The sequence below is a fragment of the Arachis duranensis genome, chromosome 2 (assembly GCF_000817695.3).
Source record: "Arachis duranensis cultivar V14167 chromosome 2, aradu.V14167.gnm2.J7QH, whole genome shotgun sequence".
NCBI lineage: Eukaryota > Viridiplantae > Streptophyta > Magnoliopsida > Fabales > Fabaceae > Arachis > Arachis duranensis.
The window spans coordinates 75,879,394-75,896,760 of NC_029773.3; the positions used below are offsets into that span (position 1 = coordinate 75,879,394).

Below are 17,367 nucleotides of genomic sequence, written 5' to 3' on the forward strand. Positions count from 1 at the left end.
GATTTTTATGTAAATATATATAATATTTATTAAATTTAACTTTTAAAATTATAATTTATTAATTTTATTATATAAAATTTATAAAATTATATATATTAATGATAATCGATCTAACTTAATTTATTTTTTTTTATTCTGAGTTGATTTAGATCGTGTTTAAATTTTTAAAATAAACTTAATAAAATATTACAATTGAATTTGAGTTTAACAAAATATGATCCAACTCAACCATGTATACCCCTACGGAACAAAAATACACCTAATTTAACAAAGCTGAGAAATAAATAAATTAATCAACAAATAGTTCTAATTAACTTTACTACGCTAGCAAATTAGTTAATAATCATGTTGAAACTTAATTTTATAATTAAATATAACTTTAATTATTAATAATATCTTAAAAATTATTTAAGATAAAAAAATATTATTTATATATTAATATACTGTAATTATTTTGGTTAAAAAATTTATTTATACCATAAAGATACAATAAGTAGATTTGACAATTAAATATGTCTAACCTAGTCACCATAGTTTTGTGGGTAGCATTATATACCTTTAAATCATACCCCAGTACTACTATTTTCAATCCTAACTCGATGTCTTCTCAAATGCAATAAAAGTATGCGAAGCTCCAGAATCAAACAAGACATTTAAAATTTTACCCGCCATCTCATATTTACCTCTGATCAATGCCTCTGACCCATCAGCGCCTATTGAAGAAGTAGTGTATACCTTTCCTGGTTGTTGCACCCTGCCTGTCTCATACCTCTTCATTTCTGGGCAACTACTAGCCAAGTGTCCCGGCTGCCCACAGGAGTAACAGACTCCAATCCCAAACCTGCATGGTCCTGAGTGATACTTTTCACATCTGTGGTAATTCATATCCTGCTGTGGCTGCTTACCCTGTCTCCTTCCCTGATTAGCAGTGGTATTAGGCCTCCTGGAGCTGTCTTGCCCCTGATTGTTCTAGGGGACAAAGCCACCACGTTTGAACTGTCTGTCTCTGGGTGCAAAGTTTCTTCCTGTGGTCCTCTGAAATGGCATCCTCAGACTCCATTTCTCTGCTGTAGCCCTTCTAACATAATCCTCTGCCACCCTGGTCCTATTCACCAGCTCAGAAAATATCCGAATCTGCATAGGCGCCACAAAGCTCTGAATGTCACTCCTAAGGCCTCCTTCATACTTTATGCATTTCCACTTAACAAAGTCCTCAGGAGCTCGCTGACAGATGCGCGAGAAGTGGCACAATTCCTCAAACTTACTGGTGTACTCAGTAATAGTCATTTGGCTCTATTTAAGTTGAAGTAGTTCGAGCTCTTTGGCATTTCTAACTAAGGTGGAAAAATATTTTTTATAAAATTCATCTCGGAACAACTCCCAAGAAATCATAATCCCATCAGGCTGCATAATGTGCCTCATTCTCTGCCACCAGTGCTGAGCTTCACCATGCAACTGGTAGGTCCCAAACTCAACACACTGCTCATCTGGAACCTGTTGAGCCTGTAATGCTCGCTCAATGGCCTGTATCCAGTTATCAGCATCGGTCGAATTCGAGGTCCCTCTGAAAGTGGGAGGGTGAACCTTCAAAAAGATAGAGAGCATCATCGGACCATTATCACCATTATTGTCATTGTTCCCATTATTAATTTGATTTCCTAGGGTGTTACTAAGCTGACCAGGAAGGATGTTCCTTTTGTGTGGACTCCCGAGTGCGAGAAGAGTTTCCTTGCCTTAAGATAGAGATTGACTACCGCCCCTGTATTAGTGTTTCCTGAGCCGAGAGAACCATTCGAGGTGTACTGTGATGCGTCCTTGAAAGGTTTAGGATGCGTGTTGATGCAGCATCATAAGGTTGTAGCTTATGCCTCACGTCAGTTAAGGCAACATGAAAGAAAATATCCAACTCATGATTTGGAACTTTCCGCCATTGTCTTTGCCTTGAAGATTTAGAGGCATTATCTTTATGGAGTGAAATTTCAAGTCTTCTCAGACCATAAGAGTCTAAAGTACCTATTTGAGCAAAAAGAATTTAATATGCGTCAGAGGAGGTGGATGGAACTCTTGAAGGATTATGACTTCGAGCTAAACTATCATCCGGGAAAGGCAAAGGTAGTGGCGGATGCCTTGAGTAGGAAATCCCTATGCGCTGCTTGGATGATGCTAAGAGAGGAAGAGTTGTTGAGAGCCTTTCAAGGATTGAAACTGGGAATCAGAGAAGAGTTTGGGACTTTACGCCTAAGTCAGTTACATATCTCGAGTGACTTCAAGGCTGAACTGATAAAGGCTCATCAGAATGACCAAGAATTGTATAAGATTTTACCGGCGATTGAAAAAGGCAAGCAATGGAGAATGTCAGAAGATAAAGATGGGTTGTGGAGGTTCAAGGGCCGGATAATTGTGCCAGATGTCGGGGAATTGCGATAGAGCATATTAGAGGAAGCTCACAAGAGCAGGTTCTCCATTCATCCTGGAAGCACCAAAATGTACCAAGACTTAAAGACGATGTTCTGGTGGCCAGGAATGAAAAATGATGTGCCGTCACATGTTTTTAAATGCCTAACTTGTAAGAAAGTTAAGATTGAACACCAAAGGCCAGCAGGGACCCTTCAACCTTTGGAAATTGCACAATAGAAATGGGAGAGCATTGCTATGGATTTTGTGATAGGCTTACCGAGGACTCGGACAGGTTGTGATGCTATTTGGGTAGTTATAGACCGACTGGCCAAATCATCTCATTTCCTGCCTATTCGGATAAGCTGCACTATGGAAGAGTTGGCCCGCTTATACATAAAGGAGATTGTGAGGTTACATGGTGTACCTTCTACCATTGTATCGGATAGAGATCCTCGCTTTACATCATGGTTCTGGGGTGCATTTTAGCGAGCTTTTGGCACTCAATTAAGCCTTAAGCACTGCCTATCATCCTCAGATGGATGGCCAATCAGAAAGAACAATCCAAACCTTGAAAGACATGTTAAGAGCTTGTGTTTTGGATCAACCGGCAAGTTGGGATCGATATATGCCTCTGGTAGAATTTGTTTATAACAATAGCTATCATGCAAGTATTAGAATGGCTCCATATGAGGCTTTGTATGGAAGAAAATGTCAGTCTCCATTATATTGGTATGAGGCTGGAAAAAGGAGCTTGATAGGACCTGAAATGGTAAGTGAAACCACTGAGCAAATAAAAAGAATCCGGAGCCAAATGCTTGAAGCTCAAAGCCGTCAGAAGAGCTATGCTGACCGAAGACGGAAGTCTTTGGAATTTGAGGAAGGAGAGCACATTTTCCTGAAGGTTACTCCGACCACTGAAATAGGGAGGTCCATCAAAACCAAGAAGTTAAATTCCCGTTACATTGGGCCGTTTGAAATCCTAAAGAGAATTGGACCAGTGGCGTATAGGATCGCGTTACCACCACATTTTTTGAACCTGCATGACGTGTTTCACGTATCGCAGCTTCGTAAATACACTTTTGATCCTAGCCATGTCTTAGAACTAGAATCAGTCCAAGTGAGAGAAGATCTGACGCTTCCAGTAACTCCGATTAGAATTGATGATACCAGCGTCAAGCGTTTACACAGAAAGGAAGTTTCTTTGGTGAAAGTAGCTTGGAGTCGGGCTGGTATGGAAGAACATACCTGGGAGCTTGAGTCAAAGATGCGGAGGGACTACCCACACCTCTTTTCAGGTAATTCACTCTGAATTTTGAGGGCGAAATTCCTAATTAGGTGGGTAGGATGTAAACCCCGCTAAAATCGGTAAATTATTAGTTAATAAATAGAATTTTGATTAGGAAAGCTAAAAATACAAAACTAGTATCAAAATAGGATAGAGCTCGTCGAAATGAAAATTTTGATACCAATTTCGAAAATTTGGCCCAGAATTATACTAGAAGGGCCGAACCGGTTGAATCGGAGCCCAAACCAGGCCTGTGGGTCCAACCGGACCTATAACATAAATGAAGCAGAAGCTTCATCTTTTCCATTTCGCAAAAGCAACAAAACACACAGCAAGGGGGGAGGAGAAGAAACCTAACCCTCACATTTCCTTCTCACCACCATAACTCCTCTGTCCGGGCTCCGATCGCCGCACCGTTTACGGCCACGCGCTCAGTGCGTCGAGCTCTACCTTTCTATCTGAACAATTTTACTGGTAAGCCTCATATTAAGTTCAGAATCCCTATCTCTCTTTCTTTGGTAAACTTGAAAATCTATGGTGAATCTTGTCCAATTTCTATGTTCTAGGTTCAAGTTAGCTTCCGGAACTTGTGAGCTCAAGCTATTGAGCATATGGGTATGGTAAGAACACTCTAATCCTAACTCAATCTTATTTTTGGTAATAGAAAACTGAATTGGGACATATATATGTGTATTAAGTGTAGGTTAAGATGGTGTTTATGCATTGGACTTGAATTTGGATTACTTGGAGCTTTGTTGATGACAAGGCTTGCTTTGGGGCTATTTGATTGAGCTTGGAGGGGCTGTAATTTTGTGTTGAGAGGCTGCCTTGGGTGAATTAAGTGATCGGCTAATGTATGGTTTAAGTTTCACACGTTTAATATTTACGGTGTTGCGAAAACTTAGGTTAGAAGAACCATAGGATAGGTTGAATTTGTTAAGGCCATTTAATGAGTAGCTTTGTGTTGTTGTTAGTATAAATATTGATGAACATTAATTGGGATGATGATGTTATTAATTCCATGTTGTTGGACTTGCTTATAATGGGTTGTGTTGATATTGATATTGATGAATTATGATTAGTAATTGTTAATGACAAGTTATTATGTTAAGTTGATGGATTAATGTGAATGAAGGGTTGATTTTTCTAATGGCATTTAAATTGGTAAATTGATGGGAGGTTGATAAATATATGGTGAAAGTTGGTATAGGTGAAATTTTGATATGAACAATGAAGGGTTGTTGATGTATGAGGTAAAGTGAGTAATTATTGATGATTGAGGTTGGTTAAGTTGATTAAAGTTATTATTGGCAATGGTTGTTGATGAATTGAGTGGATATGGCATTACAATGTAGGTTTATATGGTAAGAAAGTTAAGTTGATGAAAATGAGGTTTTATTTAAAGTGGTTAAAACCAAATTTTGATGAACTTTGGACATCCATAATTTACTCCTCAAATTCTTGATTGATTTGTGGTTTGTTGCAAGTAAAAGATGGTTTTAAGAACTTTTGATTGATATCAATTTTGTAAAAAACGGAACTTCGTAGAGAAAGTTATGGATGTTGCAAGTTTGAGGTATAAAACTGTGTTGCAGGATGGTAAAAGCTGGTTGCAGAATGCTTCTGGGCATTCTGCTCATTTTTTTTAAAAACACGCCCACCCACGCGTGCACGTGGCTCACGCGGACGCATGGCGTGGAATTTTGGCGACGCATGCGCGAGAGGCATGCATACGTGTGGATGTTGCCTGCTGCAAAAATCAGTTTTGGTTGTTTTTAAACCAATTTTTCTACTTCTAAACCTTTATTTTCTTCCCTTTAAGGCTTTAAGCATGGTTCTAGGTCCAGTAGACAAAAGAAGCTAGGAAAACAAGATAACTTGAGGGTGAATAAAGTTATAAACGGTGACTTTTATGAAGAAAATGAGAATGTTAATGAGGTTTAAAGTTAAGGCTTGCCATTTGATGATGTATTGATGATAATTGTTATGGCTTATGAATAAAGATATCTGAGATACGAGTTTTCCTGGGTAAGATCCGTGGCTCTCCACCACGTGTTCCAGGTTGAATTTCGATACTCTGTTGACCCTACGTCGTCAGGGTGACCGGGCACGTATAAATTTTCGGGTATGGATAGCCCCCATTTAGTGATTATATGATGAATGAATGTTAACTCTATGCATAGACTCTTGGAGATGCACGATGGGGGACATGCTAAGGTTTTCGGACTTATCGGGTTGGCTGGATAACAGACAGATGGGTCCCATCAGCCATAGGACAGGCATGCATCATATGCATTTGTTTGTAATAGTTGCTATGCAATTTATGGGTATGCCTAATTGATATATATCACCTGCTATCTGTTATACCTGCTATTTGTACTAGCTGCTCACTACTTGTGCGTGAACTTGTTTGGATGTTTGTTCTTGTTGCATTATGAATGATGGAGGAATGGAGAAATTGGAGAAATGGTTTGGCGTTAAGTTAGGATCACACTTGAGTAAGATAGGTAGATTTAGAATACCTACTCCTGTTTATGACTTCTGTTTAGTATTTAAGCTGGTTAACTGAATAACGGAGTTCTAGGATTGCCTATGGCATTCTCAGGACCGTATTTATTATACGCGTGGCACTTTTACCATGCTGAGAACCTCTGATTCTCATTCCATATTGTATTGTTGTTTTTCAGATGCAGGTCGAGAGGCTCCTCGTTAAGCGTCTGGATCCTGGAAAGCGAAGTAGTCCTTGGGTGTATTTTGGTTTCTGGTTGTATATATGTATATATATGTCTAGCTTACTACTCTCCAAGTAACTTATGTATGCTGTTCCTCTTAGAGGTTGAGGGAGAGTTAAGAGTTTACTTTGATATTTTGATGTATTTTGGGGATATCTATATATGTTTATATGTATATATACATCCTCCGGCCAGCCTTAGTTTCGCAGGCTGAGTCAGGGGGCTAGTTAAGCTGTTTCCTTGGCTTTCCTTATTCTTTTGCTTATTCCTATCGTGTTTCTATTAGGTTTCTTAGCACGCAAGCAATCTTTTTCGTTGAGTGTTGCGCTTTTAATTTTTCGTAATTTTTGTTTACCGCTTTGAGTATATTTTTCCCTTCTCTATTATGTATTTATTTTACTGTATTAAAGGTCCATAATACCACATTGCCTCTATTCTACGACTTAAGCATAAAACCTTGTGTAGTATATATATAGGTTTAGTTTCAAACTATAAATATATTTTTATTTAAATTTTATTTTTATATATTTTTATCCCTTATTGTTAAATTTTTTTGGATCCCTCACTGTAATGGAAATTTACTCAAAGCCAACTGAAATGTGCAGATAACATTTTTTTAATCTTAAAGAGTGTTCTTGTAGGTTTTTTTTTTTTAACTCAATTTTTTTCATAATTTTATAACTACAAAACAAGTAAAATATGAGTGGTGGAGAGAGGAGCTTCAACACAAACCTCAAATAAGCAGAGTTCCGAGAAGCCTCCATTTTGTTTTGTAAATAAAACACATGAATAGTCTTTCTAGTTTCTATGCTCTATCCTCAAATACCACATTCCAAAACCAATGTCCACCTCACCAAAAGCCACGTGTGTAATAATACTCCCAATTCATTTGTGTGGTTCTTGATAAATTCCCATGCTACCCATATGGCCATATCCACAGATTTTTCTTTTCCATTTTCTCCATCACTTTCTATTTTGGCAACACTCTCACTCAAGCATTCAGATAACATGATCACACTATAAAGATCACAGTCTCACCTCTCTCTTTCCTTCAATCCATAAACACTTTAATTTCAAATAGCTTCATAGTTATCATATTTCGTCCTCTTCCCTTGATACCAAAACCCCTTTTGGAATCACTATAAACACAATGGCAACTTCAGCTGTTGGAGCCATCAACTTGCTACCGGTACTCATTTTTATATTACTACTAACTATATATCATATCGTGCTCATTTGCACCCAAAAAAAAAATGTTCAAGCTTTTTGGTCTTGTAGATATATAACATGTTTGGTTTTACTTAATTATACTTTTTGTTTCGTGGGTTTTATTTATTTATGTATTTTTAATTGCATTTTTTTATTTCTTAATTTCATATATATTATTAAGTTTATTCTAGTTCTAGTACATAAACATGCTTACATACTTTTAGATTTATCTATACGATGACTATATGAGCAAGGAAATATTGTGAATTTTGAGCAACTTTGATATCTTGAGATTTTGCTATTTGGTCTGTTCTAAATTCATCTTTAATTAAACTAGAAGAGATGTTAATAGCTTAGATGTAAATAAGATTTATGATAGGATCATAGGAAGATAATGTTTTCTTCTATACACCTAAATAAACCTCCCTTTTACACTATTTGACTAGATTGTAATCTTCACTCAACCTTAAATTTGATGGTTGTCTAAACAAACCTCTACATTTGAATCCTCAAATAACATTACTGTTAGGATAGAATATTATTCATTTAGAGCAACTCTAACGAGTACTTTTAGAATATCACTTTTGATACTTAGAAGAAGTAAACTAATTTAGAATTGAAATTTGCATTAAAATGAATAGATGGAATGAAACAGATCTCCCTACAGAGAGCGGGTATTATCTTAATGGAGAACCAAATAAATGATAAAATAATAATATAAATTCAAATTGAATTGTGACGAAGCATTGGAGTGAGAATCTCTCATTTAGTTTCAAATTACTATTTATGACATATGAACTTACAAATGCTGCTGTGACATTTTGTAGAACGAAAAGTGAAATTAAATGCTATTAACGGTATAAGAATTTAGTTACTATTGTTGATATAGTGTTACATGGAACTTGCAATAATATGAACTGATGAGAGAAGGGATTTGTGTGTAAATGGTGCAGTTGCAGTTGAAACTGAGTGGATCAAGCAGTGGTGCACCTCCAACAACAAACTCAGCATTCTTTGGAACCAGCTTGAAGAGAGTGAGTTCTGTAGTTTCAAACCAGAGGAATTTGTCTGGCGGGAACTTTAAGGTTTGCGCCGGAATCGAATACGATGAGGAGAAGCAGACGACGAAGGACAGATGGAGTGGACTTGCCTATGACACTTCAGATGATCAACAAGATATCACAAGAGGAAAAGGAATGGTGGACTCTCTCTTCCAAGCCCCCATGGATAGTGGCACTCACTATGCTGTCATGAGTTCTTATGATTACATCAGTACCGGTCTTCGCCAGTAAGTTACTTTGAACTTCATTTTCATAACAAAAGTTGAATCTTTTTCTTCTTATTTTCGGTTTGATTGATTACTCCAGAGGTACCTTCTATCTTTTCACTCCATATTTTGTTAGATACTTATAATTTAAAGCTTTTGAGTAATACCCAAATGAGTCTCAAAAGCTTTTTAGTTGAACACTTTAGTCTTTAGTCTTTAGTCTTTAGTCTTCAACAAAATTTATTCATGTTAGACAAATCAGTCTTCATATCAATACTGTTCGTTTTTATAAAATAACTGATATAAAAATTTTAAGTGTTAGGGGGACAGCAACTTTTGTGATTTATAGCCATCAAATAGTCATCAATGATGATTTTAATGGTGAGAGATTGGTATGAGATTTCATCTAATGGCTCACTTTTCTTTGCTAGTTACATGTTGGCCAGAATTTAATAAAGTTGCTGGTCCCCTAGACTTTTCCTTTTAAAATTATTAGGCATGGTTATGCTTTAATTAAATAACGACAAGGACCAATTTGTCTAACAAAATAAAAGAGTCTGATTTGGTAATTAAAATTTGGGATATTACTTTTAAGTTTGTATATTGTATAGTTTTTAACTATTTCTAGTAAAGTCTTTATATTATATAATGTTTTTTAATTAGGTCCTTCTAATTTAAAATTTTTGTGATCAAGTCCCTGTTTTTTTTTTAAAAAAAAGTAAATGAGGCTCAAAAGATGCTACAAACACAAGATTTAAGACACAATTATAAGGACTTGACACAAGACTTCTAGATTAGAGGAACAAGGTTGAAGATTAAGTGAAACTATAAGGACTTTTGAAGTAATTTACCCTAAAATAATGAAGTTGTTGAATGCTAATTCACCTTTTTTTTTTTATCAGGTACAATTTGGACAACACCATTGATGGTTTCTATATTGCTCCTGCATTCATGGACAAGGTTGTAGTTCACATCACCAAGAACTTTTTGAACTTGCCAAATATTAAAGTTCCTCTTATTTTGGGAATTTGGGGTGGCAAAGGTCAAGGGAAGTCTTTTCAATGTGAACTTGTGTTTGCCAAGATGGGAATCAAGTAAGTTCAGTTACATTCCTTAACATGTAATCTCCCCTTAAAATTGATGCTTAATTAGTCTCTAACTCTTTGATATTTGGCCTTTGAATTCAGCCCTATAATGATGAGTGCTGGAGAATTGGAAAGTGGAAATGCCGGAGAGCCTGCAAAGTTGATCAGGCAAAGGTATCGCGAGGCGGCGGACATAATTAAGAAAGGAAAGATGTGCTGCCTCTTCATCAATGATCTTGATGCAGGGGCTGGTAGGATGGGTGGAACAACCCAATACACAGTTAACAACCAAATGGTAAATGCCACACTCATGAACATTGCTGATAACCCAACCAATGTTCAACTTCCTGGTATGTACAACAAGGAGGAGAATCCGCGTGTCCCCATCATTGTCACCGGTAATGACTTCTCAACATTGTATGCTCCTCTCATTCGCGACGGACGTATGGAGAAATTCTATTGGGCGCCGACTCGAGAAGACCGGATTGGTGTCTGCCAAGGTATTTTCAGGACAGATAATGTTCCCAAAGAGGACATTGTAAGGCTTGTTGATACCTTCCCTGGTCAATCTATTGGTAAGTTTTTTTATTCAAAAAGTCTTGGGGCCAGCATTTTTTCTTTTTATCAATTTTGGTCCGCATTTAGCCAGCACAAATGCCAAGGTGCCTTCAACAAATAAATTATATTGATTCATGTGTTTAAATTATGGTAAATGTGGTTACAAACTGTGTTGACTCATGTATGCAAACTCCTGTAAATATGAGTGCAAACTATTGTCGGCTAAATACTGGTCCAAAATAATAATATTTGCTGGCCTCCTTGTAGCACTGTTGTTTTTTATTTGCTAATTCCCCATTTTCATCGATCATAAAAGCTTGAAAAAATGAGATGTTGATGAAATTGTGTAGACTTCTTTGGTGCCTTGAGGGCTAGAGTGTATGATGATGAAGTCAGGACTTGGATCTCTAGTGTTGGGGTGGAAAGCATTGGGAAAAGGCTTGTGAACTCAAAGGAGGGACCTCCAGTTTTCGAGCAACCGAAGATGACAATCGAGAAGCTTCTCGAGTACGGAAACATGCTTGTCCAAGAGCAAGAGAATGTCAAGAGGGTTCAATTGGCTGACAAGTACCTCAATGAGGCAGCTCTTGGAGAAGAAAATGAAGATGCCATAAAAACCGGAAACTTCTATGGTTAGAACTCTGATCCATAAAGCCTCCTGAAAATTTAGAATAAACAAGAGTGAAAAAAAAGTCTTACCTTATTGTGTGGATGCAGGAAAAGGAGCTCAACAGGTTCATATTCCCATCCCTGAAGGTTGCACTGACCCTGTTGCAGAAAACTATGATCCAACAGCCAGAAGTGATGATGGAAGCTGCACATACAAATTTTAGATGATTCTTATAGCCATTTTTGGGCAGATAAATAAAGGGGTTTGGCATAGGAGTCCAAAGAGAGTGTTAATTGGTGTTACTATGTTTCTCACTTTCTTTATGTAAGGTGCATTAATCTGAACTTTGAAGCTGTACATTGTACTGTTGCTTGTATAACCCATGCTTGGGTTTTACTTTATGAGTGATTATAACTAGCTTTTTTAGTAATATCCTTCGCATCTTTTATATATGATGATATAATAGATGTTTAGAAATTACATAAAGATTAAAATATAAATGGCTATGCATTGTTCTTTGTCTCAGGGCATATGTGCATATAATAATGGGCAAGGGATTAGATTTACAAAAATATAAGTATACATAAAAAAAATCAACGATTATATATTTGTATAAAAATTTATGTGTTATTTTACTTATTTTTAATACATATTTTGTATTTTAATATATATTTTATATAAATAATTGATTTAGTAAATGGTAAATTTACAGAAATGAAAATATCCTATCATAAAAAAGATTTGTGAATTAGGCTCAAGAATTTGGTTATCGTATAGATGGTGTTTTGGCTGGAAATGGAGATACTTTGCGTATTACTCTTAGGTGGACGTGTCAGATGTAAGCTCAACACGCAGGGGGCGTGTTACCTGAAGCACGTGGGGGCCATGCTGATGTGGCAAAGCGTGGTTGGCTCACTAAGACATCACGTGGGGGTATGCTGAATCAGCACGGGTGGGGTGTGCTGACATGGCAAAGCGTAGTTGGCTCACAAACGCATCACGTGGTGGGCGTGATGAGTCAGCACGCAGGGGCGTGTTGACACGTGGCAAAGCGTGATTGGCTGAGGCAGGCAGCACGTGGGGGCGTGTTGAATACTTCCCTCTATATAAGGCAGAACTCGATACTATTTTCATTCTGAATAAGAGTGTGTTTTAAGTGTGTTGTTAGTGTAATGGAGGGCACCGCAAACTTGGTGGTGTATCGCAACGGTGAGATAATACGTAATACTCATGAGGGAGTGAGGTTTGTGTGCCAGAATCCATTTTCGTTTGTGGTTTCATGCACCATGACATTAATGGAGCTGCAAAACGGCCTCTGTCAAAGCATGGAGAACAATACGTTAATGAGAGTGAGCAGAATTCTGTACCGGAATTCGGTTGTAGTTTTTGGTGGTCTAATACAGTTTGATACCATGCCGATCACTGACGAAGCAAGTATGCAGAATATGTTTCAAATTCACCAGCAGACTCAGATGCGACACCCACAGATTGAGTTGTACGTTCAGTTTGAAACCGTAGAGGCAGTAGTGATTCAAAATGATTTAAATATAGATGATGATAGAGCTGCAGTGTATGAAGGAATGAATACTGATAGCAAAGAGGACTTCGAAGCCACTTATGAAGCCGGCGACGAAGACAAGGATGGTGATGTGGGAGTTGAGGCAGTAGCGGAGAATGTAGTGGTTCATCCCTCGAGCAGTCAACCGATGTATGTTCCACCTTTAATGCGTGAGTTGGATCTCGATGCCATGCATGGCCCCGAGTTTCCAGAATATGCAAACATAGGTACGTGTTGACTGAATAACAAGTTTTTGTTAATTTATACTTTGGATTGATCAATGAACGATGATTTCGGCTTTCTGTAGGCATTGCTGATCCTGAGGACGGAGAGTTCTGGATTGGAATGGAATACAGTTCTAGAAAGTCGGTCGTCGCAGCAATTAGAAGTTACACTATATCTAGAGGAGTTGACTATGATGTGTATGAGCCTGAGCCACAGACGTTCTATACAAAATGCAAGATGTACGGACGTGAGTGCGACTGGCTTATCCGAGCTAGCTTGATACGGAAAAAAGGTTGTTGGGAGATATGCAGATACAACGGTAGGCACACGTGTACAATCGGAACGATTTCACAAGATCATTCCAAGTTGGACTCGGATACTGTTGCTAAGACTATAAGGCCATTGGTTGAGACTGACCCGTCCATCAAGGTGAAATCTATAATAGCGGAAGTCTATTCAAGGTTCAACTATACTATCAGTTATTGAAAGGCTTGGTTAGCAAAGCAGAAGTCCATAGCCAAAGTTTTCGGTGGTTGGGAGGATTCTTACCAAGCCTTGCCATAGTGACTTTCGGTCATGGTGCAGAAGATGCTTGGTTTAGTTGTCCAAATAGAAACACGACCACTGTACAACGGGAATGAGGAGGCGCACGGTGTAAAAATACTTCATCGCGTATTTTGGAGTTTCAATGCATGCATTAGGGCATTCAGGCATTGCAAGCCCCTAGTTTAGGTTGACGGCACACACCTATACGAAAAATACAAAGGTACACTTCTAATCGTTGTTGCACAAGATGGGAACCAAAACATTGTGCCTATCGCTTTTGCCTTGGTGGAAGGGGAGACAGCTGATGCGTGCCACTTCTTTCTCAGGAATCTGCGATTGCATGTTGTTAGAAAAGACGGTGTGGGTATGATCTCAGACCGACATGAGTTAATCCGTCGTACGGCCACCACTCAAACTGCCACGTATTATTGGTATATTAGAACCCTAACATTAATGGTTGAAAATACGAATCACAAGAACCATAACTATTTACCTCCTGCATGTAGTTTATATCATGCCTGAATCTCGCTACGGTCTTTGATAACCACACTGTGGTCCGTTCCGAATGACTCCACCTGAAACATGATTAATTGAAAAAATTTAAATAAGTTACCGTAAATCAAACATGCATCATGAATATAACGCATGACTAAAATAAGAATTATTACCTCATGACAACTGGTATCTCAGCTGGTAGAAGGGTTTGTCTCGGTACGGGAGCAATACACGACATTCGCTCCCATGCCCAAACAAACAACAGATTCAGAGGACCATCCATCTCCTTTGTATCATATCATGATGCAAGGCATAGTGCTCTATAAAGATGTGCGAGACATGCTGACCCCAACTATAAGTATGGATCCGCTCGAAATCGCGAAGTAATGGTAGATACTTCGCATGGGCATATGCGGTCGACTTATCCGTGAATAGGGTCGACCCTAACAAACAGAAGATCTGACATCTGACGTATCTCCTAATGGACTCCTCAGTGTCCAACGGCTGCGTCTCTAGATATGCGAACCCAATCCAGCTTTATATAGGATTTCGAAGAATGACTGACTACTGGTTCACGACCGAATATCACAATGTTCTGACTCTGAAGGAAGTCGTCACTACTATCTATCCATCCACTCATAGGCTCTCCATCAATGGATAGGCCAAATATATGAGCGACATCTTCCAATGTCACTGTAACCTCACCGACCGGCAATACAAAGGTGTGAGTTTCTAGCATCCACCTTTCAACCAGAGCAGCTAATAAGGGGTAAAATCTTCTTATCACCACAATCCTAGAGACGTGGTAGAATCTCATGACACGTAAGTAGTTTTTGACCATCGAATTCCACGTCTGTGGCGGATCCAGTTTACGCACCAACAAATTCCTGTTAAGTTGCATCAACAAAGATATATGTTACATTAATTAAATAATAATTCTTATAAATATTTTAATAAATATTCACATATTTATTTTAATATCTTATTTATTAAAATATTAAAATATTTACTTATTTATTGAATAAAATATTTAATTATATTTATTTATCCAACTATTTATTTGTTCAACATTGCATATTCATGTGTTCGCATAGTTATTTTAAATAATAATTCTTACAAAAAATATTTAAGTGATAACAATATTTAATAATATTTAATAACATTTATCATTTTAAATAAAGTATTTAATAATCTTTATTTATCAAATTATTTATTTTTTCAATATTTAATAACAATATATTTTATATATATTTACATATTTATTATAATATTTATTTATTAATATACGCAGCCACATATTTATTATTAAAAAATCAAAATATTTTTTTATTCATTAGTATATTCATAACAAAAATTATAAAATATATATTTTATTATAGTATTTTTATAACAGATAATTAATGTCAATCTAACAAAAAAAATTATATATTAACGTTTATAAATAAATAGAATATAACTATAATTTACAAATTAAAATTTTATTCTAAAATATTCATAAAATACACAAAATAATATTCCCATTACATATATATTTATATGTAAAAAAATTTAAAAATTTTAAATACGTAAAAAAACAAACTTTAAATACATAAAAAAAATAAAATTTGCCAATTTACATAAATTAGATGATCCAAATAATTGATAATATGTTCTTCGGACGCCGTGTAATTATGTACCATTTTTTTAATCCCTTTAAACTAATAATTTTTTTTTCAAGATTTTTTTTCTTCTATTTCACTACTCGAGAGTGGATCCTCTCTAGTGGAAAATAAACTAGATAGTGTCCAGTGTTTAATCTCACCATTCATTGCTCTCTCTCTCTCTCTCCTATTTATTTTTTATCCCACTTATAGAATTAAAGGTGAAAGATTACACTTTCTTCTCTCAAGTGTTAAAAAAATGGAGAGGATCCATTTCCATCACTACTCACACTACACACTACTGCTACCAATACTCTCTTCACTACCTACACGCTCATACACTCCTTTTTTTCTCTCTCAGTTCCTTGCTTCATCTCTCTGTGTGCACAATAGAAGGGAAGAAGAGAGAATTTATACAGAGTTGAAGGGCTGCTCACTGTTTCCTAGAGTGGGGGGCTGTTCCCTGCATGCAAGCAGGCCTGCAACACCCCATCCCCTTTCCGGTGCTGCTGCAACGTTGGAACTCAGCAAAACCCTGCACGGCGTCATGGATTTCACAGTACCACGCCCCCTGCGTGTTGAAGGGGTGCTGATACGTCACTGGCCGACTCAGGCACCACGCTCCTGACGTGTTGACTGCAAACTCCACACTTTAGCAATACACCTCCTTCACCAATATGCAGTCAATACACCAAAGTAAGTTTCATAAAAAAAGAATTTCTGTGTGAATTATAGATAAAATCCTAACACAAAATATTCTCTATACACAACAAATGCAAAAACACAAATTTCAGCAATGAAACAAATCACTCCTCTCTTGACTTTGGACTATTGCTTCCAAAACCAGTTTGTTGATAATTCTTCACTCTCATTAGGAATTTCCATTTGAAGAATTTGTTCCACCTCACAAGAAACCTATATGGAATCCTAAATACAAAATTAGAATTGAAACAGATCAGTTACAAATATTCAATAATAAGAAAAATATATAGATGTAAACCACTACCCAGAAATAATGCAAAGAAACATTATTACTTTCTAGCTTTGCAAAGACTACTTTGAACATAGCATAAAGAAATCGAAAATTACTTTCAGGTATTAAGGGTCAAAGGAGTTCGATAAAAGAGATATAAGCATGAGTTATTCCATAAATATAAATTTTATTTGAAATATGATTTATCATACAAAAACATATTATTAGAATAGTGATTCAAACAAATCATCATTATCATCATTATCATTATATTATTCTATAATGAGTAGTATTCTGACATCGTGACATGTTCTGATGCCAAGAATGCTAACGTGGTGTATTTTGGTGTCAATATATGTATTTTTTTCTTTTTAACTTATTTTAAGAAAGTATATTCTTTATAATTATATGAAATTTAACATATAATAAATAATTATATTATATTAAGAGTTTAATTTTCATATATTCACGGTGTAAAATATTTTATACAGTCATGCAATCATAACTGTTCTTTTGGATTACTATTTACGCGGTCAATGTAAAAGATAGTTATTTTTAGGGATAAGTATTGTTTTGGTCCCTAACGTTGAGGGTCAGAATCGAAACCGTTACCAACATAATTTCTGATTTAGAATCATCCTTAACATTTTTTTCGTATTAAAATCGTCCTTTTAATTTTTTTGGACAAAAATACCCTCACCACTACCAGCACAATTACCTCCTCCACCACCACCACCACCACCACCAACACCAACACCACTACCACAACCACCACCAACACCAATAC

At 36.6% G+C, this 17,367-nt stretch overlaps 2 protein-coding genes across 3 annotated transcripts; both read left to right on the forward strand.

Annotated features, from left to right (window-relative positions):
• Positions 1-7,380: 7,380 nt before the first annotated feature.
• On the forward strand, positions 7,381-11,573 carry LOC107475038 (ribulose bisphosphate carboxylase/oxygenase activase 2, chloroplastic). Of its 2 annotated transcripts, none has more exons than XM_016094685.3 (6): positions 7,381-7,603; positions 8,583-8,911; positions 9,793-9,984; positions 10,078-10,550; positions 10,884-11,165; positions 11,251-11,573. In XM_016094685.3, exons 1-6 carry the CDS (start codon positions 7,565-7,567, stop codon positions 11,364-11,366), a joined length of 1,431 nt encoding a protein of 476 aa, XP_015950171.1. In that variant the 5' UTR covers positions 7,381-7,564; the 3' UTR covers positions 11,367-11,573. The 2 variants fall into 2 exon arrangements, with proteins under 2 accessions (XP_015950171.1, XP_015950170.1); XM_016094684.3 differs by having other exon boundaries at positions 7,382-7,603; positions 8,577-8,911.
• A 742-nt stretch (positions 11,574-12,315) lies between these two features.
• LOC107475088 (uncharacterized) lies at positions 12,316-13,412 on the forward strand. Its single transcript, XM_016094726.1, has 2 exons — positions 12,316-12,928; positions 13,009-13,412. Exons 1-2 carry the CDS (start codon positions 12,316-12,318, stop codon positions 13,410-13,412), a joined length of 1,017 nt encoding a protein of 338 aa, XP_015950212.1.
• Positions 13,413-17,367: the final 3,955 nt, after the last annotated feature.

Bases quoted from the DNA above. Each gene is read 5' to 3' on its own strand.
- LOC107475088 (XM_016094726.1), top strand. From the start codon at position 12,316: ATGGAGGGCACCGCAAACTTGGTGGTGTATCGCAACGGTGAGATAATA. The intron at 12,929-13,008 runs GTACGTGTTGAC...GGCTTTCTGTAG, and splicing joins TCCAGAATATGCAAACATAG to GCATTGCTGATCCTGAGGAC.
- LOC107475038 (XM_016094684.3), top strand. From the start codon at position 7,565: ATGGCAACTTCAGCTGTTGGAGCCATCAACTTGCTACCG. The intron at 9,985-10,077 runs GTAAGTTCAGTT...CTTTGAATTCAG, and splicing joins TTTGCCAAGATGGGAATCAA to CCCTATAATGATGAGTGCTG. The intron at 10,551-10,883 runs GTAAGTTTTTTT...GAAATTGTGTAG, and splicing joins CTTCCCTGGTCAATCTATTG to ACTTCTTTGGTGCCTTGAGG.